Source organism: Acinonyx jubatus, chromosome B4, assembly GCF_027475565.1.
Source record: "Acinonyx jubatus isolate Ajub_Pintada_27869175 chromosome B4, VMU_Ajub_asm_v1.0, whole genome shotgun sequence".
Taxonomy (NCBI): domain Eukaryota; kingdom Metazoa; phylum Chordata; class Mammalia; order Carnivora; family Felidae; genus Acinonyx; species Acinonyx jubatus.
Window position 1 is genome coordinate 19,102,169 of NC_069387.1, and position 25,972 is coordinate 19,128,140.

The 25,972-nt window shown below is 40.1% G+C and overlaps 1 protein-coding gene across 14 annotated transcripts in view; it reads right to left on the bottom strand.

Moving 5' to 3' along the window:
• NEBL (nebulette) overlaps positions 1-25,972 on the bottom strand; it is a 356,435-nt gene that overhangs the window by 81,885 nt on the left and 248,578 nt on the right. For 2 of the 14 annotated variants that reach the window (XM_027073575.2, XM_027073567.2), the window contains exons 1-5: positions 23,644-24,650; positions 23,481-23,552; positions 16,681-16,785; positions 14,933-15,043; positions 8,245-8,355 (exon numbers count right to left, since the gene is read on the bottom strand). The exons of 2 other annotated variants lie outside the window; for them this stretch is intronic. In XM_027073575.2, coding sequence (XP_026929376.2) covers positions 8,245-8,355; positions 14,933-15,043; positions 16,681-16,785; positions 23,481-23,552; positions 23,644-23,721 — 477 coding nt within the window. In that variant the 5' untranslated portion in view covers positions 23,722-24,650. Of the gene's footprint in view, positions 1-8,244; positions 8,356-14,932; positions 15,044-16,680; positions 16,786-23,480; positions 23,553-23,643; positions 25,537-25,972 lie in introns of those variants that run through there. 10 more of the 14 variants (XM_027073573.2, XM_027073571.2, XM_027073569.2 and 7 more) reach the window with 9 other exon arrangements.

Sequence of the window (25,972 nt, forward strand, 5' to 3'; positions counted from 1 at the left end):
TAAGGATGTGTGAAGCTGTTCCTCTCCGGCTTTCTCTTCCTTTTCTGACTGGACTCTTAAAATGCCCGTGTGTGGGAAGACTAGTCATGTTTACTGACCGTTTTATTTTCTAGCAACTACCATCACCATGAGTCCAAAAAATAAAAGCAATTACATTAAGGAACATTCATTCTCTGAATGCACATGAGATGCAACCAAACTGAAGCGCGGAAAATAGAAAAATATATGTAAATTTAAAGAGAAAAATATATGTAAATTTTATCAAACCTACTTTAGGTGATGGTGGTTATTCAGATTTGAATTCGACTGACAAACAGGAAGTGAGACCAGACCGAAACTAGTATAATGCCCCCCGCCCCGGTCAACACCTCACCAATCTGTCCACTTCTCTGTTTCTCAAGGTTGGTCATAAGCTAAAGGAATATTTACCTATTTTCCAGATGTAATTCTACCTGGCAATGTCACCAGGGGCTGATTGATTTGTCCATTACATTAGTTCTATTAAAGTTCTAACGCAAAGAGTGCAGCAATGGTCATTTTTAAGACCCACCTTCATTTTTTCAAGGCGTAGAAAGGTAAGACACAGAAAATTACAACTGAACATCTACACAAAATGCACAATTATTTATACTGGTACAATACAAATATTTCTAATGCTGCCCGTGAACTTTCTACAGTAGGATCATCTAAGGTACTTATTCAAAAACTAGATTCCTGGGGCGCCTGGGTGGCTCAGTCGGTTAAGCGTCTGACTTCAGCTCAGGTCACAATCTTATGGTCTTTGAGTTCGAGCCCCGCGTCAGGCTCTGGGCTGATGGCTCAGAGCTTGGAGCCTGCTTCCGATTCTGGGTCTCCCTCTCTCTCTGCCCCTCCCCTGTTCATGCTCTGTCTCTCTCTGCCTCAAAAATAAATAAACGTTAAAAAAAAAAACAAAAAAAAAAACTAGATTCATCCCCAACCCTACGTAACAGAATTCCAGTAAATGGGGCTCAAGAATCCGCATTCTAATGAATTCCCCTGTTGATCTATATAAGCCAGTGTTCTAGATAATATCAATGTATCTTGTTATTCTCCTTTCAGTCTTGTAGAGTTAAAAACCATTTGTACTTTCTTACTTCCTTCAAAAATAATTATCAGGTACAAGAAATGAAAATGCATTAATACTTTGATAGGCTCCCTATGCATTATATTATTTCATTTCGGTGAAATGTTTACATACATTTCTATTTATTCTTTTAAGGGCTTGCTTTTGCCTCACCACCAAGACTTTTTTTTAAACTGTGTTTATAATCATGAATCTGTCTAACAAGTAAACACAGCTTCGATAGAATTCGTGTAATTTCAGCAAGAGCATCTGTTTTCTTCACTATTTCTGTTTTCACAGGCTTTACCTTAGCAAGTAATTCAGGTAGGTTTTGTGCACACGGGTAGCAAAAGAAACATGAAAACGGGCTGGAAACGGAGTTATATTGTTGGGCGAATTTTAAATCCTTCGGGATTTAAAATTAAGCCAATTTCATTGGCTTCAAATAGCAACACGCTCCCACTCCAACGATGGCCAATCAACCTCAGCCGGCGCTCAGTTAAACACAAGCTGTGTAAACAAAAACCGACTCTCGGGTGAAAACAAACCGAAATTACTACCCACCTACAAGACTAACTGTTTCTAAGTTACTGCATTCATACAAAAACCACAGGGGGGGAATGTCTTTTTGTTTAGAAAAGAATGAGGATAAAAACGGAAACCCTTACTTTCTGAAAAGAGCTGCAACCTTCCAGAAATCTAAGCTTTGCATGGGTTACGTAATTATATGCTGCTCAGCCTAATGACTGCGTGAAGAGAGGTGAGGGGCACAAAGGCCGCAGGAGCAGGATTCTGAATAGGGCCCCATCATCCATGTAAATTGCAAATTAGAGGCCGGCATATGTGACTCCAAACAAATATGAAGATTGACAAGAGCTGCAGATTCAAACAAGCGGACGGCACAGAGCCACACAGGAGAGCAGCACGGGAGCCCGGTCGCTAGTCAGATCTTCCAGAATATCACTGCGTGGGGACATCCCACGGGAACGGGGCTTCATGTGGGGAGGCACAGGGCCACCAGCTCCTGGGCTGCACTGTGAGCAACGACGTCTGAACTTGGTGGTGTGCCGGCTGCCCGGCTTTGAGGGGGGCTCGCCTGACATTTCTCAAGTGTCCACAATGTGTCTTAGCTCCATTCTGCAGTCTGTCCGAACCCGGGAAGAGGAAAAACGGTATGCGGCCGAAGAGAGGTTTGGCAGTGGAAGGTCAAAGAATATATATGGTTTTTTCCCCCTATTTCCGGAATGACTTCAAACCCCCAAGTGCTAACTGTATTGGAACAGTGGACCGACCGGTCTCCGTTCTTCAGGCTGTCTTCTCATGAATCTTGAATCTTAGAAACTTCTCATGTTCTACAGAACACTGTTGAAGAAGGAGAAAACAGGAGGCTCCTGAAAATCGTCAAGCCCAGGATGCGTGCAAGCTCGAGGGCCAGCGACTGATTTTACCTTGTTTTGTGTAATGTGTTGCTCCCTACTGCGTCCTCAGAGCATAGGAGAGGAGGAAAAAAGCCGGAGGAGGGACGAAAAAAAGGAGAAGAGAGATACTTCAGTCTCTTCCCAGGAGAAAGTGCGTTTCCCCACTTCTTTAAATCTCTTATTATACCTTTCGATGAAGTTTGATTGTTTCCTTCTATAGGTCCCAACCAAGGCAATAAAGGAATTCTCATACGATGACCATTTTCTTATACGCTGATCCTGTATCCAAGATAAACTGCTTTACCTTTTTAATAATATCTGTAAAGAATGATTGCGGTTTCTTCTTCAGGAACACCTAGAATTATTACTATACCTGCTTGATCTCTTCCTCTTATCTTCCCCCCCCCACCCCCCCTCCCCCACTAAATTTATTTCCCTGCCCTTTCCCACGTCTCTGGGTCATTTTCCGTTGTAATGGACATTTATCCTTTTCTTTTAATCCGCCTGGGATTTTTCCTTTGGAAACCGCCTCTCCGTCACTCCACGTGAATTGGTGGGGCTGTCCAATGCAGCCTACCTTCTTGATGACAGAAACAGCCACATGACAGTCTGTCCAATCAGATACCCCATCCCCTTGGAAACCATGATCGATAAGAGGGCAGACACATAACCCAGGGAGGGCCAGAGGCACCGATGCATCCGAGGCTGAGGGAGAAAGACCTACTGTCTTTCTCTCTGGGATCAGCTGCTGAGGGGACGATTTGGTTTTGGAAACACCAGCTGTCATCTTGAGACCACCTCGACAGAGTCCGTCCGAAAGCAAAGCCACGAGACGGGTCGAGAGGAAGAGTCCCGGTGACACTGTGATCTCTGCATCCAGTTACACTTGAAGGCAGCTTGAATGTCTAATCATGTAGACCCATAAATTCTCATGTTTTACTTAGCTCACTTGAGGCGGAGTTCTGGTGCTAACTCTAGAAACTCCCGACGAATGCCATCTCCACTTCATGTTTTTCTGCAGTGTCCAATGTGTTCTTCGTTGCCTCCAATAGAGATATTAATTCCATCAAAATTTCTTTTTGAATTTCTTATCTCACCACATTCCCTTGAGTAGACTTAAATAAATCAAATCCAACTGGCCCAGAACCATTCATTCCCTTTGCTACTCTGCTGAAGGGTAACATGATTCTTGGTGAGAAGAGACTAGATAGGACAGACATCTTTTAAGTCTGCAGAACAGAAGTGAGTCGTGTGGCCTGTACTTAGTGATAATCTTAAAGCGCTGGTGAAGTCATTCTCAAGAAATACTTTTATTGTCATTGGAAACTCTCACATGAGAACAGCTCCCAGGTATCATCAGATGGGCACACGGACTGGAAATCCCATCGTAGGCTTATTTCCATCTGGGCATGCTGTAGGTAAAAAACTAGTAAAATATTACATTGTACATATGTTTTTTTGGAGAGAATGTAAACCTTTTATTTACAAGTGAATACAGGATCTGATATTCATCAGAAGGCAGAAAAGTTTTCCGTTTCCTAAAAGATGGAGTAGAATATGGAGCTTTATCTTTGTCGTTTTTATCCCTGTCTTGTTTACAAAAATCATTTTAGAGTTGACAGACATTTTCTTACTCATGACTTCATTTTACCACCACCGTGATCTTGTAAAGAAGGCAGAATGGGTATTACTAACCACTCTTGGAGATGAACAAAATACTAATGTGTCTATTTTAATACTAAGTCCTGAAGTGCTGTTATTGTAAGTCACACCAGGAAATCACAGGGAACCACGAATGTTTTTCCAGTATCATTTTACTGATTTATCTCTAAGCTTTTTCACTTTCTGATAGAAAAGAACAGAAATTGTACCTCCTGATAAGTTTTTATTGCCATCAAGGAAGTATATACATCATGCTCAAAAAGGACATTAAGTCTCTTGTTTCCCTGCTGAATACTTCCTTCTAATACACATTGAATTGATTACCAATATGGTGTTTTGGAAAAGTTTATCACTCCAATTTCACCCCAAGTCTATCCAGACCACATTACTTGCAAAACTGAAGATGGCAATTCAAACTTTGTTTGACTTCCTTCAGACCTATTGGGTTTCACATCTCTGATAAGATTGATGAGAACTAATCATGTTACGGGGATTTTCATTTCGAGCCCATCTTTAGGGGAAAGTAACAGGATAGATTACCTCCAGTTCCTCTAAATTACATTAGAAGAATTTGGCAGGGGTACATCCCTTAAGATACGAAAGGATTTAGATTGGCTGTTTTTAATAATTTCTTGATTTTAGTTATCAACAAGATAGGTAGTTATATGGGTTCAGAAATATTTTGAACGTGCCCTTCTGAACTAAACGCTTCTTAAAATAAATTGCATATTGAGCTGGCTCTTTTCTAAATCTAAGCTCTTTTAATTATTTCAAATTGACTATGAAATCATCCTAACCTCTCCAATCACCCTTTAAAATTGGAGGAGGACCAAAGAGGACTCATATTTTATGGAACAGCTCTTCTGCAAAGCCCTTCACATGTACCATCTCATTTAATACCCGTGAGAGCCCAGTGAGGTAGATTATCACTGCCCCATTTTACAGATGGGAATGCTGAGATTTGGAGATATTAAGTAACCTGTCCAAGGTCATCCAGGCAACATGTGGTCTGACTCTGAATTCCTTTTCTGTTATGTGCTACCGTGGGGGGGTATTCAGACAAACGATTTCCCCCCTGTTCCGTGCTCACTGAGTTTGGGGGTGACAGAAGAGACTAGCACCCCTAGAATAGCCTTCCTCTTGAAACTCTCAGTTACGCAGAGGTGAGGATTCAGATGGCCCTCCCTGAAGCCCTCTCCTCTCAAGGCCTGAGGGAGAGAGAGGTTCTGAAAGAAAGATCACACCCTTAAGCCCATTGGTGGATGTTCTAATAACAGTTTGAGCTGAAAGAAGGCAGAAATTACAAGGCTTAAAGCACAGCTGTCCTGGTGTCCTGGTTCTCTTAACAGAGAGTGGAAACTCACTTGCTTTGGGGAGACACAGAAAAAGGCAAGCCAGGATGCCTCTTTGCATTATTTCTAGGTAAATCAGATGTACATGTGCCACACATTTTAGTTTACATTAAATCGCGTCACTTCGGGGCACAGCGTAAAGTGGCACTCCACCTTGCGAAAGGGTAATTCTGTTAGTTAGTTCTGGGCAGATGAGGTTGACCGGACTGAAGCTTTATGGGAGACAGGGTGTCGTCTACCGTGGAGATGCGGTCGCCTCACCTACGAGCCAAGAGAAGTTCCTGCTTTCTTGGGGTGTTGCAGACCTAGGTTTAAATCTCATATTGTAGGGACAACAAATGTATTATTCTGAGTGCCTTGACTCTAGGGGAATATCAACTACTTCACAGGTAGAATACAAATATCATTCTCACTTTAAATCTGAGCAAATAGTCTTAAACACTTTCTAAATCCTATTATATGTACAAACTTTGCATGTAAAGGTTGAGCCGAGAAGGCAGAGGAGTGTAAGTAAATACACCCTTCTCCCATAAGTACACAGTATTGAATGGAAGAGAAAAGGCCTTTATACTCTATTCCCTCAATCCCTCAATCAAAGACCTTTTAAAAGAAAAGGCACAGTTAAAATAATAACCCCGGTTCTATGATAAGGAACTTCCGTATTTGAATTTCATTGAATTATAGAGTTGGAAAAGGCTTCCCGAGGGTCCGTGTAATGTGGTCCGGCCCCTCCCGGACCACCGTCGCCACCTTCTTTCCTGCAGCGCCTTGAATCTGTTCATCTAAATTCTGATGATAACCTATTTGGTCCCACATTTAAAAAAAATTTCACGTAAAATCTTGACCGGTAACCAGTGACTTTTAAGAGGGAGGTAGCAGGGCGTAATGGAGAGCGTGGACTTGGGAGTTTGACTCTTTGGTCTCGTTTCCTTCATCTACAAACTGGGATGCAGTGCAGGGACTTTGCGAGAACTGGAAATGATCAGGGTCTTGGCACAGTTCCTGCCGTGCAGCAGGGCTCGCTAAGTGGTAGTTATTATGATTATGATCCTCATTCTGTAAGCAAACCGTTCTTACAAAGCATCCCCTTAAAATGGCCTTGCTGGTAATTACAGACACGTAGCTTCCTCATCTCTTATCAAGGTTAAACCATCTTAGAAAATTGTCTTGTTATTGGCATATGTTTACACATTTGAATTAAAATGTAAAACCTCACTCAGTTTTTACTTAAGCACTGACCTATTACAATTTAATATCAGATAATTGTTGCCAACCTGCAAAGAGACACTGAACAGCCGGGGCTCTGGGGACAGAGTCAGCAAAGCACTATTCAATAAAGGAACGCAGTGGTGGGACAGAGCCCACGTGAGATGACCAAGATGTATCAGGTACTTTCCAAAGAAAGGGAGTTTCTTGACCCAGCTAAGGCAGACACCTTTATCGTAACTGATTCTAACCCATAAAGACCCAAACACACAGTTCCTGCATTCTTTCTAGAGAGCAAAGAACTGATAACGGGGAGAGAAATAGGCTTCCACTGAAATTTCAGGAACAAACTATTCTTCTAGGCCACCAGGAGAGTGGTGGTCATTGAACAAACACATGAAAGTTTTCATGTGCCTGCTAACTTACAACTGTATAATCTGCTAACTTATAAAAGAATTCATTCTCAGGGTGCCTGCGTGGCTCAGTCAGTTGAGCGTCCAGCTTCGTCTCAAAGGTTCACGAGTTGGAGCCCCGCATGGGGTCACTGCTGTTAGCACAGAGCCCGCTTTGGATCTTCTGTCCCCTTCTCTCTCTGCCCCTCCCCCACTCATGCTCGCGCGCTCTCTCTCTCTCTCTCTCTCTCTCTCTCTCTGTCTCTCTCTCTCTCAAAAATAAATAAACATTTTAAAAAACAATTCATTTTCATTTTCTATGGGCTTGTTTAACTGCTTTCATGTTCTCAATGGGTATTGAGTTTGACAATTTGCTCTTCATATACATTCCAAAAGAAACAGGGTACAATCTCACTAGCATTTGTGACTCTTCCCTGGATAAGTGATTTATGGGGCCCTTTCTCCAAGTTCTTCTGTAATTCTAGACTGGAAACTATGGGAGCTTCACCATCAAGCCAAGGGCACTCTAGGAAATGCTAATAACACAACAGGTCCAAAGCACAGTTTCTAATATCTGTAAGTGCCTGACATTTTAAAGGCATTCCACAAGGTTTTTATGCTTTTGACAGAATAATTCAGATGGACTTCTGACTGAACACTGAGAGATAAGAAAGAAAGAAAGAAAGAAAGAAAGAAAGAAAGAAAGAAAGAAGAAAGAAAGAAGAAAGAAAGAAAGAAAGAAAGAAAGAAAGAAAGAAAGAAAGAAAGAAAGGTGGGAGGAAGGAAGGAAGGAAGGAAGGAAGGAAGGAAGAAAGGAGGGAGGAAGGAGAGAAGGAAGGAAGAAAGGAAGGTAGGAAGGAAGGAAGGAAGGAAGGAAGAAAGAAAAAAGAAAAAGAAAGAAAAAAGGAAAGAAGAAAGAGAAAAAGAAAGAAATAAGGAAAGAAGAAAGAAAGAAAGAAAGAAAGAAAGAAAGAAAGAAAGAAAGAAAGAAAGAAAGAAAGAAAGAAAAGAAATTTTACAGTCCTTTTTGAATAGGAGAGCTGTAATAATTAAATTTTGACAACATATCCATTAGCCCTCATGTGGTGAACTACAATTCCCCAGAAAATCACGAGGGATGGCTTCCTTACATTACTCTGGTGTTTATTGACCTCCATGGCATGTTTGATCTCGGGTGGCTCCTTCATATGAGCATAATCTGAGAATCCTCTGCCAGCATCATGTTTCTGCTTATAGGCAACCTTAAAAAACACACATCAGTTAGTTTCATTCAGGGGATGTTAAATTCTTACCTGTTAAAGTTCAGTGTTTTCGCTAGAAGTTTGTGTTTTTGAATACCATCATGATGGACATAGTCACCTAAGCTTCTATGAGAGAGTATACACAGTGCTTTAATGTTAGTGCTTCAGGTTAGACTTGTAATTCTAACTCTTCACTGTTGATTTCAAAACTCCGTATGCTGAAACTCCCACCCATATGCAGCTCGCTTGAATCTCAGCTACGGTTTTGGGAAACCTTCCAAATCTATGAGCCTTTGGGGGTCATAAATGTCCAAGGTTTAAATCTTGGGAAAGCAACTGACACGGTGGGGGGAAATGATCAGACATTTATAGGTGAATTTTTTCATCTTTTAATTAGTTGTTATGACTTTCCGTAGGCACAGTTATATTATAACATAAACCTCATGAAACGCCCTAACCTTTGGGAGAAAATATAACATGCAGGCAGATTTCTGAGATAATGTCCTCTGGGAGAGAAACAAGCATCATGCCAACACTATCCATTGCTATCACTCCAATCTGTTTCCTCCTGGGATGGAGAGAAGGCGTGAGAAAGATTGCTTCGAAAATGGAAGTAACCAAACTCAACAACAGAGTTAGAAAAAAGAAGATCCAGAAGGCAACAAACAAACCCCTTCCCCCTAGTCTATTCTATAATCCTATGTCTCTCCCTAGCAATTTTCAATTACTCTCATTTTTTGTAGAATTACTGATTTTCGGTCTTCCCTCACTAGAACATAACTGCTTAGTTCACTGAATGCTCAGAACCCAAAATAGTGCTGGCATAAAGTAAGGAAGAATGACTATTGGCTCAATGAATGAACGAACGAAAATAAAACAGGAATGAATGAATGATTTTAAAATTAGTTTTAAATATATATTAAAAGTTCTTTAATACGAAAATATTTATAGAGTTAGAATAACTTGAAACAAGAGAATAAAGACAATTTGAAGAGAAAAACTAGAAGAGTATTCACCAAGAACAAAACAAGATCTAATTTTTAATGAAAAGGAATACAGCTAAACTTGAGGAAAACTTTTTACTGATACAAGCTCCTTAACAGCGATGTCTGTATCTTCTTAGATATCTTTTAATATCCTGTGTCTATCATAGTGAATGATGGAGTATAGAAGTCAATAAATGCTTGGCGAATGCATGAATAAATGAGTTTATTAAATATTCTCAACTTTAAAAAAAATGGGGTGCCTGGTTGACTCAGTCAGTTATGTGTCCAAATCTTGATTTCGGCTCAGGTCACGGTCTCACAGTTCGTGGGATCAAGCCCGGCGTTGGGCTCTGTGCTGACAGTATGCAGCCTTCCTGGGATTCTCTCTCTCTCTCTCTCTCTCTCTCTCTCTCTCTCTCTCTCTCTTTCTCTCTCTCTCTGCCCCTCTCCCACTTGCTCCCGAGCTCTCTCTCAAAGTAAATAAACTTTAAATACAAAATAAATAAATAAAAATTGAGGCACCTGGGTGGTTCAGTCGATTGAGCATCCGACTTCCACTCAGGTCATGATCTCACGTCTCGTGGGTTTGAGCCCTGCATCGGGCTCTGTGTTGACAGCTCAGAGCCTGGAGCCTACTTGGGATTCTGTGTCTCCCTCTCTCTGCCCCTTCCCTACTCACATGCACGTGTGCTCTCTCTCTCTCTCTCTCAAAAATTAATAAACGTTAAAAAAATTTAATAAAAATAAATATTCTCATGAACTCAAACTCCTCATGGGTCTTAATAAACACTATTAACCACTTGTTTACCTTAGATATAATATACTTGTCTGGAGAATTAAAGTGATAATTGTAAAACTAATTTTTAAAAATAAAATCATTGAAATTTACCATAAAAAAGAAAGTCACCTGTTGCAACCATTAATATTTAAATCCCCTCTCTGGCTCCCCTACCAAGTTCTTCTTGAAAATTTCTACATGAAAGAGAACTCACCCTGGGGCATCACAGTCTCTAAATCCTGAAAGCTGGGATACCAAGTTCCTCCTTTAATGAAACCCCCATCTGTCTTCCCCTGGAAGCCATGCAGGAGTCTAGCTCAGGACAGAACTTCAAATGTAGGTGCACAGCTATCAATGACTTCCATTCCTCCAGACCATCTGCACAGAGTAAGGCCCTGAGGCCCTATACCCCTAAATGCCCTCCTCTGCACAATTTACAATTAGGCCATCTCTTTCTTAACATGCCCAGAATGTTCCAGATATGGTCTGACCTCTCCTAATTAGAACTGTCCAAGCCAGGTTATGACCTCTTCCGTGCTATATGCTATTACTCACGTACCCATAGATGACAATGTTTTCCTTTCAACAGCGATGTTGAGATTTCTGTCAACTAATGCCCTTAAGTCTTGTTCGGTTCTGCCCTGCTCTGTTCTCACATCCAATCTTGCATGTCTAGTTGATTATCAGGACTTACACACAGCACCCCATGTTATTCCAGGGACGATTCATCTTGTTAGTATCTGTCCATTGACTTAACCCATCAGGATATCTAATTCTCATGAACATACCTTTACATTTTCACCAATTAGTTATGTTAAACAGGAAACCCATTAAGAACCACCATTTAAGTCGACAAAGACCATTATGTCAGTTTCATTACATTCTATATTATAACTTTGGGGGAAAGGAGGAAGAGTTTAATGGGTGGCCAGGTCTATTAAGCCAAGAAGAAACTTTTATCAGATGTGTTTCTTCTTCTTAAATAAAAGGAGATAGCACGTACTATTTCTTTTTTTCTGGGTGCCTGGTCTAATTTGTATTACTTGTGACTTTATAAACATAACCAATGCCGCTGATCACTTAGTGGGTTATCATAGAAATGGCGAGTCATCAAGCACAATTTTAAAAAGAACCCTTTCTTTAAAAGGCTGTGTAATTTTCTCCCTGCAGCATTAAAAGTCATTTCATTTATAGCTGCCACTAAGCACCAGTTTAGAATTAAGATTACATCAAATTGGAGGCAGCCGAACTTTAATTTATCATATTAATTTTCATACTTAGAGTAGCTAATGGAAAATTATGTCAAGCCAATCAATTTTCCGATAAATTTGATTTCATAGGATTTGTCATTATGGTGTGGCATCTCCCTAAATTAACACTGTTTTCTTCATACCTTGACAATTAAAGCCACTTGGGTACTGGATACCTAACTAATGGAGGACAACTTGCAATAGTCTTTTTTTTTTTTTTAATGTTTATTTATTTATTGAGAGAGAGAGAGAGAGAGAGAGAGCCAGGGAGGGGCAGAGAGACGGGGGGAGAGAGAGAGATTTCCAAGCAGGCTCTGCACTGTTAGCCAAGAGCCCGATGCAGGGCTTGATCCCACAAACCGTGAGATCATGACCTGAGCCAAAACCAAGAGTTGGGTGCTTAGCTGACTGAGCCACCCAGGTGCCCCACCTTGCAATAGTCTTGTACACGTATATATAAATATGTTTATAAAAGTAGTGTATACGTTTATCCCATACATTTGATGAGATAGTATATATTTATGTCACATATATACACGAGATCTGTATACATTTCTAACTTCCAGTAGATTTTAGAACTACTGTCTGGGTAAATGGCACTTCTAACCCCATAGCATAGACACCTCGGAGGCTCCTGAGGCAGGACCCTGTAGCCACTACAGATAAAATGTAGGCTGTCAAACATCTCCTGAGTTCAGACACCTGAGTAGCCTGTATTACTCCTGTGATAAGAGATTATTGAGCCTCTGCGTGAAAAAGCCCTGGTGAGAAGGATCTCACCATTCCATGGCATGGTCCATGCATTTCCAGAAACTTTCTTTGTGGTCTTCATTCATAAAATTTGTAAGGGGTAGGTGGGGAGGATATCTAATAAAATGGCATCCAAAACCCTCTACATCTTTCTGTCTTTTTTTAAAGGTATTTCTTCCTCTTAGTCGTTTTCTATAAGGAGCACTAATCTAGCTAATCTCACCTTATTCTAGTTTGAATGAAAGCATCTGACAATGTCTGCAAATTGATTTTAACATAATATTTTGATCCAGTGTCCTAAGTTTAAGGAGACTTTTCATTAGAACCCAGAACACCATGAACTTCCAGAATCTGTCTAATACTCTAATTTAGCCTGCCACAAATCTGATACTATCTGGACACAGTAAAAGGTTAGTTGTTTAATTTTTTCAGACACTGTCAAATAGTTTTACTTTCTTGCCAGTCTTATTACCCAGTAAGCTCTGAGAACTTTAATTTTAACAACAATAAAACTGATTTACACAAATCTCAAGAACTGTGATTACATCACACTGACAGGTTATTACATTACATTATTCCATTGAAATAGATGCTTTATCCAGAATCCAGGTTTTTTCTTCCTCACAAGTTCAGTGACTAATTACAATAGTGGGCAGTGCTGGGGGCACATACATGTCTTTCCCAGGGTGCACACTCTCCTTAACATGTGCTATGCATATAACACATGTTAACAATGTAAGTGACAACTTATTCTAGAGGGAAAAAAAAGATTCTACAATATACACTATGGATTATCTTTCACGTTAAGCTCTATGTTGCATGTGTTTATGTACTATAGCTCTGTTTCTGCCATAACAAGGTGAGAAAAGTTGTACATTTTCATAGCAGTGAGGATGTAAATATCTGACAATGTTACCTTCCCAAGTATAAAACTAAGAATAGAATATTCCTGGGGCGCTCAGTCGGTTAAGCGTCGGACTTCGGCTCAGGTCATGATCTCGTGGTTCGTGTGCCCGAGCCCCGCGTCGGGCTCTGTGCTGACAGCTCAGAGCCTGGAGCCTGCTTCAGATTCTGTGTCTTCCTCTCTATGCCCCTCTCCACTTGCACCCTGCCTTTCTCTCTCAAAAATAAACATAATTTTTTTAGAAAAAGAATATTCTTCCTCTCTTGTATAACTGTTGTTTGTCACATATCAAGTGTACTGATTTGCTTTACAGAATAGTCTGTATTATCGGTAAGTGGGTAGGTGATCAGATGTTGGCAAGGAAAAAAAGGGGGCACATTAGTCATGGTCAGCCATGCCAAACCCTGATATCATATATTTTTAGCCTCGTGTTGTGCAGCTGAGGTGCGCTTACTGCTAAGCTGAGTACACAGCAGACATTTAAATTTGTAATAATCAGGTACTTAGAAACGTTCTGCAAAAGATAACGATGTTCAGTCGTTTTCAAGAGCACTTTATTTTCAGACTATTTTTAAATTATCCTCTACTTTAAAAAGATTCCGAAGGAAGAAGTAAACTTTTTGAATACAAAAAACAGTGGTAAAAAGAGGTGGTAACAGTGTGTGGTTAACAGCCCAGACTCTGGATCCACATTCATGCGCTGGCTTCGCCATTTATTGGCTGTGTGATCTCAGGTAAGTTCCTTAGCTCCTCTGTTTCAGGTCCCACATCTCCGAAGTGAGACTCTCTCAGAGAGTACAGTTATGGGGATTATGTGATGCAAATATATGTAAAATGCAGAGAACGGCCCCGGACACACAGTAAGCACATCTATGTGTTCACTATTATTTTTAACCTAAAATGTAGCATAAAGTTTACGTATGAACTATGTAAAAGGAAACATTTCCTTACCAAAGGAATCAACAAGTTCAACAAAATCCATTTTACGAGTATTTACTGAATATCCCCCTGTCTGCCAAGGAATATTCTAAGCTCGGGGGTAGAACAGAGAACAAGACATGTGAGGTCCCTGCTCTCATGTCACTTAGGGAACCAGGAACAGATTAATGAAGTTAAAACATTAAAAAAACAAACAAACAAACTGTGCTATGAAGAAAACGAAACAGTAAGTGGGTGAGAGAGAGGTGAAATACTCTATTTTGAAGTCCTATTTTAAGAAATACAACAAATGAAATGCATTACATATTCCTTATGTCTTGATGTACAAAAGGGAGAAATTACTCTTCTGGATTCAAAATGGGTTTACAGGATGACAGTCCTTAATTTCCCCTGCACCGTGCAACCACTGAAATGGCCACTTCCAGCTGAGGTACTCTACATGGAAACCATAATCCACGGAAAAGGAAATTTAGGAACCACTTGCCTAACTGAGGAAGCACAGGCCTGTGGATTCTGAATTTAACCATTAACCCTTTAATATTTGCTATAAGATTTCAACCTAAGTAAGCTGTCCTAATTAGATCAAACTTTGCTCTATTAAGAGTTGTGACTGGGATTAGGAAAAACAGCATCAGGTGATGACAAATTTGCCTGTCCTTTTCATGTTCTGTGACTCCACCAGTGACTACTGACAGCACATCAATGAGCAGCTTCTAATTTTCATTCAGTATGTGAGACCCAAGATAAACAACCTTTTTGCTAAATATATTTAAATATACATTTTAAATATTTTAAAAATTAATATATTTTAAGATACTAATTATATTAAGTTAAATTCATATATGTCTATGATTAATATGTATAATTATATATATAATAAATAATATATAATTATAAACATAATAAATATATATAATAAATATATACAATTTTATATATATATAATTATAACAATTTAGGAAAACCACACCTCACTCTGAAGCTGGGTAACTTCTCTTGCAAAGACACTATCAATTGTGGCTGGCATCTGCCTATACAGAGAATTGGAAAGATTCTTCTTAATGGCGCCTTTGTATTTTGCCTAGAGAGGGGGAAAAAGGGGAAAAAAATAAGCATTATTTTTTTTTTCACTGTGAATATTGAAAGAGAATAAAAGGCAACTTTCTTCAGAAACAGAATTAATTTAAAAACCCGAAGACCATTTGAACCTTAGATACTAGGCTGAAGAACATATTCCGAAGAGAGATAAATCCAATGTATCGTGGACAAAGCTTTAAATGAGACGCTCAAGGAAATAATGACTATTTTTCTATTTAAACCCGTGCACATTTCTAAAAGTAAATCTGTTTGTATATATTGAGAGTTTCAAATGTTTGATCAGCAAAGAAAAACATGAGAAAAATGAGACAAGTGAGCTATTCCAGAAAACACAAGTTGTTAGAGTGTACTGTCTAGAACCCGAGTGCACAGTGTTCCTTTATTCAAATGTTTTTAACCTCCTTCTACCATCCCTACTGCAGCAGGGATGGGGGGGGGGGGGCGGTGAGGGTGCTGTTTCTGTGCCTTCCCACCTCCAATCTGCACCGTCTCTAAGTGATCCCAAACATTCATTACTCATAAAAAGACTCATTTCATTCACCGTCTCCCTCAGGAAGATTAGGTTCAAAGTAACACAACAGATTGTCCATTTCCTTTTTTTTTTTTTTCCTTTTTTCCTTGCTCTGCAGTTAACTCCTTCAGGAAAAAGAATCCATCAGGAATTAAAGACATCAAGAGAGTCTCTGCACCGGAGAAATAACAGCTAACGCAAACAAACAAAACCACGTGTCTCCACACTCTATAGCTCCCACTCGGGGCTAGATTTGAGCGTGGGTTTATCAAGCGTAGACAAGGTGTAAACCTCGTGTTCTCACGACTCTTTGGAGTTGGGTGTTTAATAAAAGAAAATTTGCCAGTTCGCAAAATGTTTTCACGTGAGGGAAAATAATCCCAAGAACATCATGTTGATCTTTTTCCAACATAGCTGACGAAACACTAGAGGTCAGTCAATTACAATACGATTTCACTCATCCTCGTTTCACATTTATCTTTTCTAAGTGATCTAGTCACAGACTACAGAAATGCCTTCTCACAGATATCATTGTTAATAGTGTGCTTTATAATGCAGAATAAACTGTAGCTTGAAATGCTCTCAGAAAGAGACTGTATGATTTTTCAGCTGGAAAATGAATGGAGTGCATTTCTCACTCTGTGATTTCGTAAGTGTCTCTGTTGAACTGATCCTACTCCAAAAATGGTTGAAATTGATTTAAAATTACTTACCAAAGATACTGCATTGTATAGAATCAGCTGGTAAATTTTACTGATTTTCAAAATGACATTCAACAATTTATATCTAATACACCTCTCCGGAAATAAAATAATGGAACTTTTAAAACAATTTTTCCAGGACTTTCTACCTATTGAATAAAATCTTTCTTTTCAAGAGTAATCCTACATACATATGAAACAGCTGGAGTCAAAATAGAGACATATATAATAAAATATGTCAACCTTAGAGTTAATTGACATTGTGTGTAGAATTACATGATTATATAGATATTGCCAACATTCAGTGGTGCTCTCAAAACTATTATTCTCTAATTTTAACGCATAGACTTTTATCTACACAAACAGAAAATGAAAATGCAAGCCATTCTGAAAGTTTGGGTGCCTTACCTCAGAAATAAAAGCACCAATGTTTTTTACATGGTTTAGCATGGGCGTGTCAGGCACAAACGTACACTTGTCCTTAGATTTTTTATATTCTTCTTTATAATGAATCTAAAAGAGAGAATAACTGACATAAGACAAGAAAGAGGAAAAACCATTTGAATGGTCCTTTTTTGAACAGGAGAATGAGAATTACTTGAGAAAGCCCGTTTTCTGAAGGAAATACTCAAATGAGGAATAATGCTCGACACCAGCCAAATCACATACACAGGTATCTAACACAGACCTGCAAGGGTGATGAGACACAGGACAGAAAGACTATTGCTTAAGTAAGTAAGCATCCCGTTATCATCAAGGGTCATGTTGGTGGACTCCCGTTGACCGTGGGTCCTGTCTGCCCGGCTTGCTCAGCCTGTTACCACACACGCCTCTTTCATTCGACAGGTGTCCTAGTTTATCGTTACTTTCAAGCCCCTGACGACACGGTTAAGCCTACAATCACACAGAAACCTAGCTGCCTACCTCCAGGCTTAGAACAAGTAGCCATCGGGAGGGATGTAACCAATTAAGAAGGAGCGGCAGAAGCCAAAGAGGTGGAGGTTCTCGTTAGCATCATTCCGTGCTGGATTAGAGGAAGGGGCTCAGACTGTGGCCACAATGAGCTTCCTTTACTGATTAGTTCTGCTCAAACCAAACTTACCGAATTTATGAGCACCCACAGGCCTCCCCAGCTGCCTCCCCTCCCCCGACAGGAGCAGCCGGAGCCCTGAAAGCTTGCCACCTGGTGGAGAAGACCACTCCAGAATGCCACGGGCAGGCAGGTGCCCGAGACAAAAGCCAGAGAGGCTGAGCTGAGCATGCGCATCTGTGCTCTCACCCCCCCCCCCCCACAGTAAAATGAGTCAGTCCTTTCCCCTTAAGGAGGGGCCAGAATTGTCACTCTGTGGGTAGACCCTGCATGAACACATGAGCTGAAAAGAAGTCAGGATCTGCGGACAAGGCCCTGTCCGCCCTGTCACACCAGTTGCCACCCGATCTGAAAACTGGCGAGGCAAAATTTATGACTAGTTGAGAGGATGAAGGTAATTTGCTACAAGTTGCATCACCCTGTAATAAAGTCATGTTTGGCTACCCAACACTGTAAACGCTTTGGCTGAAAAACATGTCCCAGGTCAGATGATACATTGCATGGTCTCCCTAATTAGAACCTAAAAGTGAAGTTCAGTTGAATACCTACCTGGTTCCTCAAGGACACGACTAACACTGCTTGCACATTAGCATTGCCTAGAGATTTTACCACATGTCAACCTGATGTGAGGGACGTAATTTGACCTGGGGTACAACCAGATATGAACATACTAAGTAAAGTTATTTCAAAATACCGTGTCTCAAGGCTGCGACTCAGGCATCAGACGCCTACGGCATTAAACATTCGCTTTGTTCCTGAAATCAACATCGGAACATATTTATCTTATCTGAGCACTAAATTACCTTTTTTCTTCTCAGAGATTAGCCGTCATTTTAGGTCTCTGCAAATCACCCTCCTCAGCCACCAGTAATTAAACCGTTAATGGCAGTATGATAAATAGTAGGCTATTTTGATCACAAGGAGAAAAAAAAAAAAAGTAGCCCCGTTATATAATTAAGTGTGAGAGAAAAGAACCTATCATTAGGCTTAAGTTTGGCTCATTATTTTTATCTTTTGCCACCACATTCTTCACTGCAGTGGTATGCACTATGGCTACGGGCCTCCCGATAAGCTCTGACCTGAGCAGAATGTTCAGGACAAGCGCACAGGATAAGGGTGAAGTGCTTCCTTCCTTCGCTGTGCAGGCAAATGGTTCAGTCTTAAGTGGGATCCCCGTTCCTTTCTTTGGTCTTTATTGAAAAGATACACACACACACACACACACACACACACACACACACACGGACACATATGATTTGCTTATGGACACTCATATTGTACTTGTAGTGAATTTTACAACATGAGTGACAAGAAGCAAATGACTTAAAGTTTTATCTAAAGAATGTCACGTATTGTTAGCCTTCCTATGCGGGGATCATAGAAAAAGCTAGATGAAAGGGAACTACACCTAGAAGGGACACAAAATCCTAGGGGAAATAAAACACTGAGTCGACAGCTACTTCCTAATATGGCCATGGCCCCATTTATTGGCTAGATTGCCTATGCGACCCCTTTCTTTCCCAATAACAGAACTCAAATGTATTTATGAGAGTAGCCAGGCCCCTGTCTGAGTGTCAGAGGACGAATTGCTCTAAACCAGCCATGGTTTGCTCCCTCCCCTCGGCAAGTGAGCGGCCTCCCCCAGTGCCCAGCTCTGGCCAGGGGACGTTTGTAGAAGTCTTCCCACCAGTGTCCCTGGTGTCTCTGGAATAAAGGGGAGAGACCTCCTGGCACAATCCCTTGACATTTTGCTCGTCTACCTTCTTCCTTCCCCCGTCACAGGGATGCAACAGCAGTGGTGTCATCAGAAGGTCATCAAACTAATGATGACAAAGCAGAGGGAAAAGAACCTGAGAGACTGACAACATCCACTGTACCAAGACTGGACCCTTACCTCCAGGTGTCATTATGTGAAAATAAAAAACCGCACCTATTTGTTAAGCCTCTGTGCTAGGGTTTGCCTATTACTCGTGGCCATCTTGCACTCATAACCAAGATCCTGTGCAAGTTACTTTCCAGTTTTTTAAATTCATTTTAGAAAGAAAGAGTGAGCAGGGGGCAAAAGCAGAGGGAGAGAGAGAGAATGCCAAGCAGACTCCATGTTCAGTGATGAGCCTGATGCAGGGCTCAATCCCACAGCCCTGGGACCATGACCTGAGCCACAGTCAAGAGTCGGATGCTCAACCGACTGAAGCACTCAGGCGCCCCCATCCAAGTTCCTTTCTAATTGAGGGGGGGAAAGGTGGAAAAAGTTGATGACTTAATAATCAATGAGATACCCCAAGTATTTAGCTTCTGCTCTGACCATGCCCAGGAATCCTGCCATGTCTCAACTACAATTAGAGTTAAATCTGTTCACTTAGCCCAGTCTCTTGGTATGAGGTTAGCTAATGGCTGAACGTGGATGACAAATGTAGAAATGTCCGAGGATATTTCCTTGTTAAGGCGCTCAACCAAAAGTACAGACAAAGTCTTTTCTCAAATGGAACCATATTGGCTAAATGCAGCAAACCCTGGAACAAAGAACTGTGGCCCCATCACTGTGAGGTAGGGGGAGTGGGGGGCACTCATAAGCAAATCTGCCGTCCCAGACTCTCTTCACACCGTCGGGGCTCTCTCTGGAGGGGTAGCCACGGAATCTAGTGTTTTCAGCGCTGGAAGGATTTACCCACAACAAACAATGCTCAGTTGCCTGGAAAAAGTTCTTTCTGCTGCCATGCAAGTGAACACCCTCGGAAGGTTTGAACCAAAACACTGAGTCACAGGCTTTGTGCAGATGTGGCTGCGCTCGCTCAGCAGAAACTCTTGCTGCCTAATTTGCAAGAAACGTACCAAAACATCCCCTTTAACCTAGTATTTTTTTATGACTACCTCACAAAAGGCCACTAGATCAATGATTCTGACGGCTCAATAGCCAGGTTTGACAGGTTTGACGTACTCAAAGAATTCATTGGATAGTTGACTAACAGGCCTAGAGAGAGAGAATGAGAGAGGGAATATCTGGAGAAATAAAAAGCATTACATAGTTAACAGAAAAATAAAAGAGGTAGCCTCAGAGGACCAGGTGTCTTTAAGATTGAGAAGTGAGTTCCATAGAGGGAAACTGTACAATATGAGCAGGGCAAGTGAAAGGCAGAAACTAGGTGGAACCAAAAGCCAAACTGAAAAACGGCCTCACACTTTATTCACACAGTGAATGAAGTGGCTGTTTCGTAATATACCTTACTTTTTAACCAAACTTCTAAAAACTAGAACTTTTGCTTGGTCCAGAAAGTGTACCTTAAAATTTGTTTTTAAAAAATGATTGTCCGAACTCCTCTTTTCATTTTTGTTTTAGAAGCAAAAGAAGTAGGAGCACCCGGGTGGCTCAGTCAGTTAAGCGTCAGACTTCGGCTCAGGTCGTGATCTCGCAGTTCGTGAGTTCAAGCCCCGCACCGGGCTCTATGCTGACAGCTTGGAGCCTGGAGCCTGCTTTGGATTCTGTGTCTCCCTCTCTCTCTGCCCCTCCCCACCTCTCAAAAGTAAAAATAAATAGAAAAAAAAAAAAGAAGTAACTGTCCAGATGATTCCTTGGTAAATATATAAATTCCAAAAATTAAGCCAGTACCTTAAGACACACAGAATTCTATTTTGAAACAAAATGTGAACATGTACACAGATATAATTTAGGCCACAGTCTAGGATCTAAATATGTAAGTAATAAAGATATTCTGCTATGCCGCACAGATCTATAATATACAAAAATTACAGCCACGTGTTTGATTTCTCCTGCATGGAAGTGAAATAACATGGCTTTGGCCTTTGCAAAATGATAAAAGCCATGCCCCTCACCATCAGGTCGGTTTAAAAGTCACTGAAAAATGGGGCACCTGGGTGGCTCAGTCAGTGAGGCGTCTGACTCTTGGTTTTGGCTCAGGTCATGATCTTGTGGTTTCGTGAGTTCGAGCCCCCATGTGGGGCTCTGTGCTGACAGTGAGGAGGCTGCTTGGGATGCCCCTCCCCCACTCGCACCGTCTCTGTCTTTCTCAAATAAATGAACTTTAAAAAAATAAATAGGGATAAATAAAATTAAATTAAATTATAAATAAATAAATAAATAAATAAATAAATAGGGATGCCTGGGTGGCTTAGTTGGTTAAGCAACCAACTTCAGTCAGGTCATGATCTCACAGTCTGTGAGTTCGCGCCCCACTTCGGGCTCTGTGCTGACAGCTCAGAGCCTGGAGCCTGCTTCAGATTCTGTGTCTCCCTCTCTCCCTGCTCCTGCCCCACTCATGCTCTGCTTCTCTCTCCTTCAAAAATAAATAACATTAAAAAAAATTTAAAAAAACAAAAATAAATAAATGAAGAGTCACTGAGAAATTATCTCATCCAAAATAACTCCAATAAAATCACCTGCTAACTGAAGTTGCCACTTCTGTGCCAACGGTTTATATAATTTAGCTCATCCACAATTCTGTTTTAATAAAAAACATAACAATGCTGGAAGATGTACTGTTTCCAGAGTTCTGGAACTTAGGGTTTTCAATGGTAGCATTACTATCGGCAATACTAGAGTAATAAATAAGAGTAAAACTAAGATAAACTTTGCACGGAAATCCACAGTGAGAGAAAGCACAGCAGAGTAGCTAAGGCCCAAAGGGCTTTGTGTTTACTCCTTGTCCCCGCTGCTTAACTGTGTGACCCAGCAAGACATGAACCTCTCTGAGCCTTCGTTTCTTCACCTCGAAAGTGAGAAAAACGATGGAATCTACGTCAGACGCCGCTGTGCCTGTCACTCAGTAAATCTTAACTAGGCTGATGGATTCGTTGTTGTCATCATTTTATCATTCTTATGGTTTTACGAGGAACTTTCACACGCGGTAGCTTAGGACTATTAAGTAATAGCACAAAGAAATACTCCATTTAAAATCCAATTACATTACACGTCAAATATATGGAAGTCGTATGATTCCCACCATCCTCTGGCCCTTTCTGACCAACCACAGGGAGTCAGAGTTATATCTAAAATGGGACAGAATGGATACAGACATAAATTTACAGACTCAGGAGTTAATAACAGCTAACATCTCTTGAGTGCATACAATGTTCCAGACAGTTCACTAAACATTTCAGACGCGTTACCATGACCTAATCGTACCGTAATAGATGGTGTCCTTGAGGAACTGAGCCCAGTCAGCCCAGACCCTGCCGGCACACTACCCCACTTCCCTGGATTGACCGCCTTTGAAAACAAACATTTGCAAATATTCTGATCACTTTGCTCATTCACTACCACGGAAATGGCCAGTATTGGGCTCGCTTCTCTACAGCCCCAGGCACCTATTCACCTCTGTACTAGCAAATAGTTGACAATCATTTTAATGAGGATCTAAATGCTCTTCCCTGGTGAGCAACCCTTTTTCCTTGGGCTTCTAGAATTCTAGCTTCCATATTTACCGGTTTGCCAATACATAATCACGTGTGTGTTAAATAATTCTACAATCCTAAGATTCCCTGGAGATATAATAGAAGCTGATCTCAGTTAATGAAAAGAGTCACAAGAAAAATGCTTCTTTTTACTCATACCATCATCATCTAGTTCACGGTTCTTAACATGCCGCTCGGTAATCCATAAATCCAAAATTGTAAATGCACACTATGTACATACAAGTATATATATGGTTTGTTTTCCTGGTTTGGAAATAGTTTAGAAAACTATTGCATTTATCAAAGCCCTCAAAAAATCCCCAAAATGTTTTCTAAACCTCCATTCATTTAGACAGAGATCCTCCCGAAACAAATTACACCACCGTACAAACTAAGAAGGCTTTGGGGTTCGCACAAGGAAAGTGCTCTGAAATTCAATGCTTTATGATTTCATGCCAGAGTGACAACGAAATTCATAAGGGACAGCATTCTGGATTAGGAACACAGACACCTGCTCCCTACAGAAATTCTCTGAACAGGTGACCTTGAAGGAATCAGCAAAAACTTCTGGACTTAGTTTCTATGATCTGAAAAACAATTGTGTTTTAACAGAGGACTTCAATGTTTTGTCCCCAACTCGATGATTCTGTGACATAATGGTGCCATACACACAGCGCAAAGGAAGACAAAAATTACTTAAGCCACTTACGTCACTAATGAGTTTGGTGCATTTTTTGGCCAATTCCATGCTGAGGTCTTCAATCACAGGCTTAAAGAATACCTGTCCAGAAAAACAAGGAAAGGAGACATTTTTTCTAACGATCAACTTTGAGGAACAAATACCCTTCCTCGGCAGATGCCTTCCTACTCACCGTGTCTTCATTTTCTTCTTCCCCTGTTTTTTCCTCTTCAGCTTCATCGTTTACATCCTCAAATACAGGGACCCCCATTTTTACTTTTTACATCTAGAGGTGCTTTGTTTTGTTTTGTTTTGTTTTTCTAATTCACTAGGACAGCCCCTTTTTCTGTACTTCAGCACCCTTGAGACCTTGGAGTCTCCGGTGTTCGGGCAGAAATGTCCTTGCCCAGGCCTCGTCCCAATTTAGCTTACACTTCACTCTCCTTATCACAACCGCATGTGAGTGGATAGAACAGGATTGCGGAGGTCGGCCAGGGCCAGCCTCCCAAGTGGAAATACCACTTTAACAGGCAAAATTCGGCTTCGTAACCTTTTAAAGTCAACATTCTTTAAACTTGGAAAGGAATCCGAAAGAGACCATTTATTTCTATTTCGCCAATTTAATGCATTCATACAATAGTTTGAAAGAGACTTAACGATCTTTTTCTGGGAACACGACTCAGCTATAACACTCCAGATAGCACAGTCAAAAGCCTGTTATCTCGAAGATTTCTCGACTCCATCTAAATAAAGCTTTCACTGGAATATCAGACATAGCTCTCGTTTGGTATAGTGAATCTGGATCATTCAAACTCATTTCATTAACCTAAGTTAATTTTTTATGAGACAAACACATACTTCTCACATTCTAAAAAGTACTAGCTTTAAATTAGCTGATTAAAGGCTACTAATTTATTATGAAAAGCCCTTTGAACCACTTCAAAGAATCTATTCTGAGTTAATTATGACCGTTAATCTTATATTGCTATTGTATTATTTTAATTGTAAACATCATTAAACATGAGAAGTCGCAGTTAACATGGGTTGATATATCATTTAAGAATTCTAGAAACATCATTGTTTCAAAAACATAATAATCGTGCTCCTCCAATTCGGCCCATTGTGTCAATTTTTACAAATTCACCAGTTTTTATATTATAAAATATTCACTTTTTATATATTCCTCAATATATTCCTTTTTAAATATTCACAATTTATATATTCCTCAATGCTTGGAAAAGTTTGGAAAAAATAAATTATAATGGTATTTATAATGTGGTGTCATCAATTATATAATTAAAAATATATTTCTCAAAAAAATTCTTTATTGTCAATTTAGGCAATCCTAAGGCTCTATACAACTCATAATTTATCATTTTGATTATTCACATTCTAGGGTAAATTAAGTTTCACAAAACCATAACATAACAGTGTTGGACATAAAAAAAAAAACTCAGGGTGTATAATGAAATCAATTATAAAATACAACTTAATTCAAAATATATTATTCTAAGTAGCCAAGTATAATGCTATTTTCTCTTGATATCATATATAGTTTTCAATTTTCTTCAAGAAATTGCTTTACCTAAACTAAAAATTCTGACATGAAATATATCCTAAACAGCCATCATGTATAGATTATTCCTCGAATTGTCTTCCACGAGGCTAAAGTTCCACAAAATACTCTGGAGAAGAAAGGGGTTTTCTTACACAAATGTGCTTGGAAAAACCTGTATTCTAATTTCTACCCCTATCACTTGGAGATCCACATGGCATAATGACAAATCAGAAACTCCCAAGAAGACCCACAACGAAAAACACTATTTAGCTCTCCTTAATCCAGCATTTCTGAAACATGAAATCCTATTCATCTAATCTAATCTAATCTAATCTAATCTAATCTACCTACTTACCTACCTACTTATTTTTTAATGATGCCCAAGCTCCAGAAAACTAACATTCTTCTGTGAAGTATTTCTTAGGGAAACATTATCCTACTCTGAAAAAACAAAAAGGTTGTATTCTAGAATAGTTGTTTGTCTTTTCACAGATTGGTTTTTTTATTTTATTTTTATTTATTTTGGGGAAAGAAACAGAAAGCAAGTGGGGGGGGGTTGGTGGCAAGAGAGAAGGAGACCGAATCCCAAGCAGGCTCCAAGCTGTCAGCACAGAGTCTGATGCGGGGATCGAACTCACAAACTGTGAGATCATGACCTGAGCTGAAATCAAGAGTCGGACGCTTAACCGATTGAGCCACTCAGGCGTACCCTGAAATGATTTTTAGATACAGGCTAAGTTAATGGCATCACATATCCTGCTTACTAGCAAAATGCCAAAAAGAAGTCCCCCAGGACCGATGAATTTGGAAACCTTTACTTTTAAAATAACAACTCTGTTATTTTAAACATGGCTGTGTAGAGAATTCGACAAGGAAATTCTCTGTGTGTTAGATTTGTTCCGTAAAGGAGCAGAATGTGTGAACTCTGTTTCTCTCAAGTCTTCTGCCAAAAGACTGTTCTAAT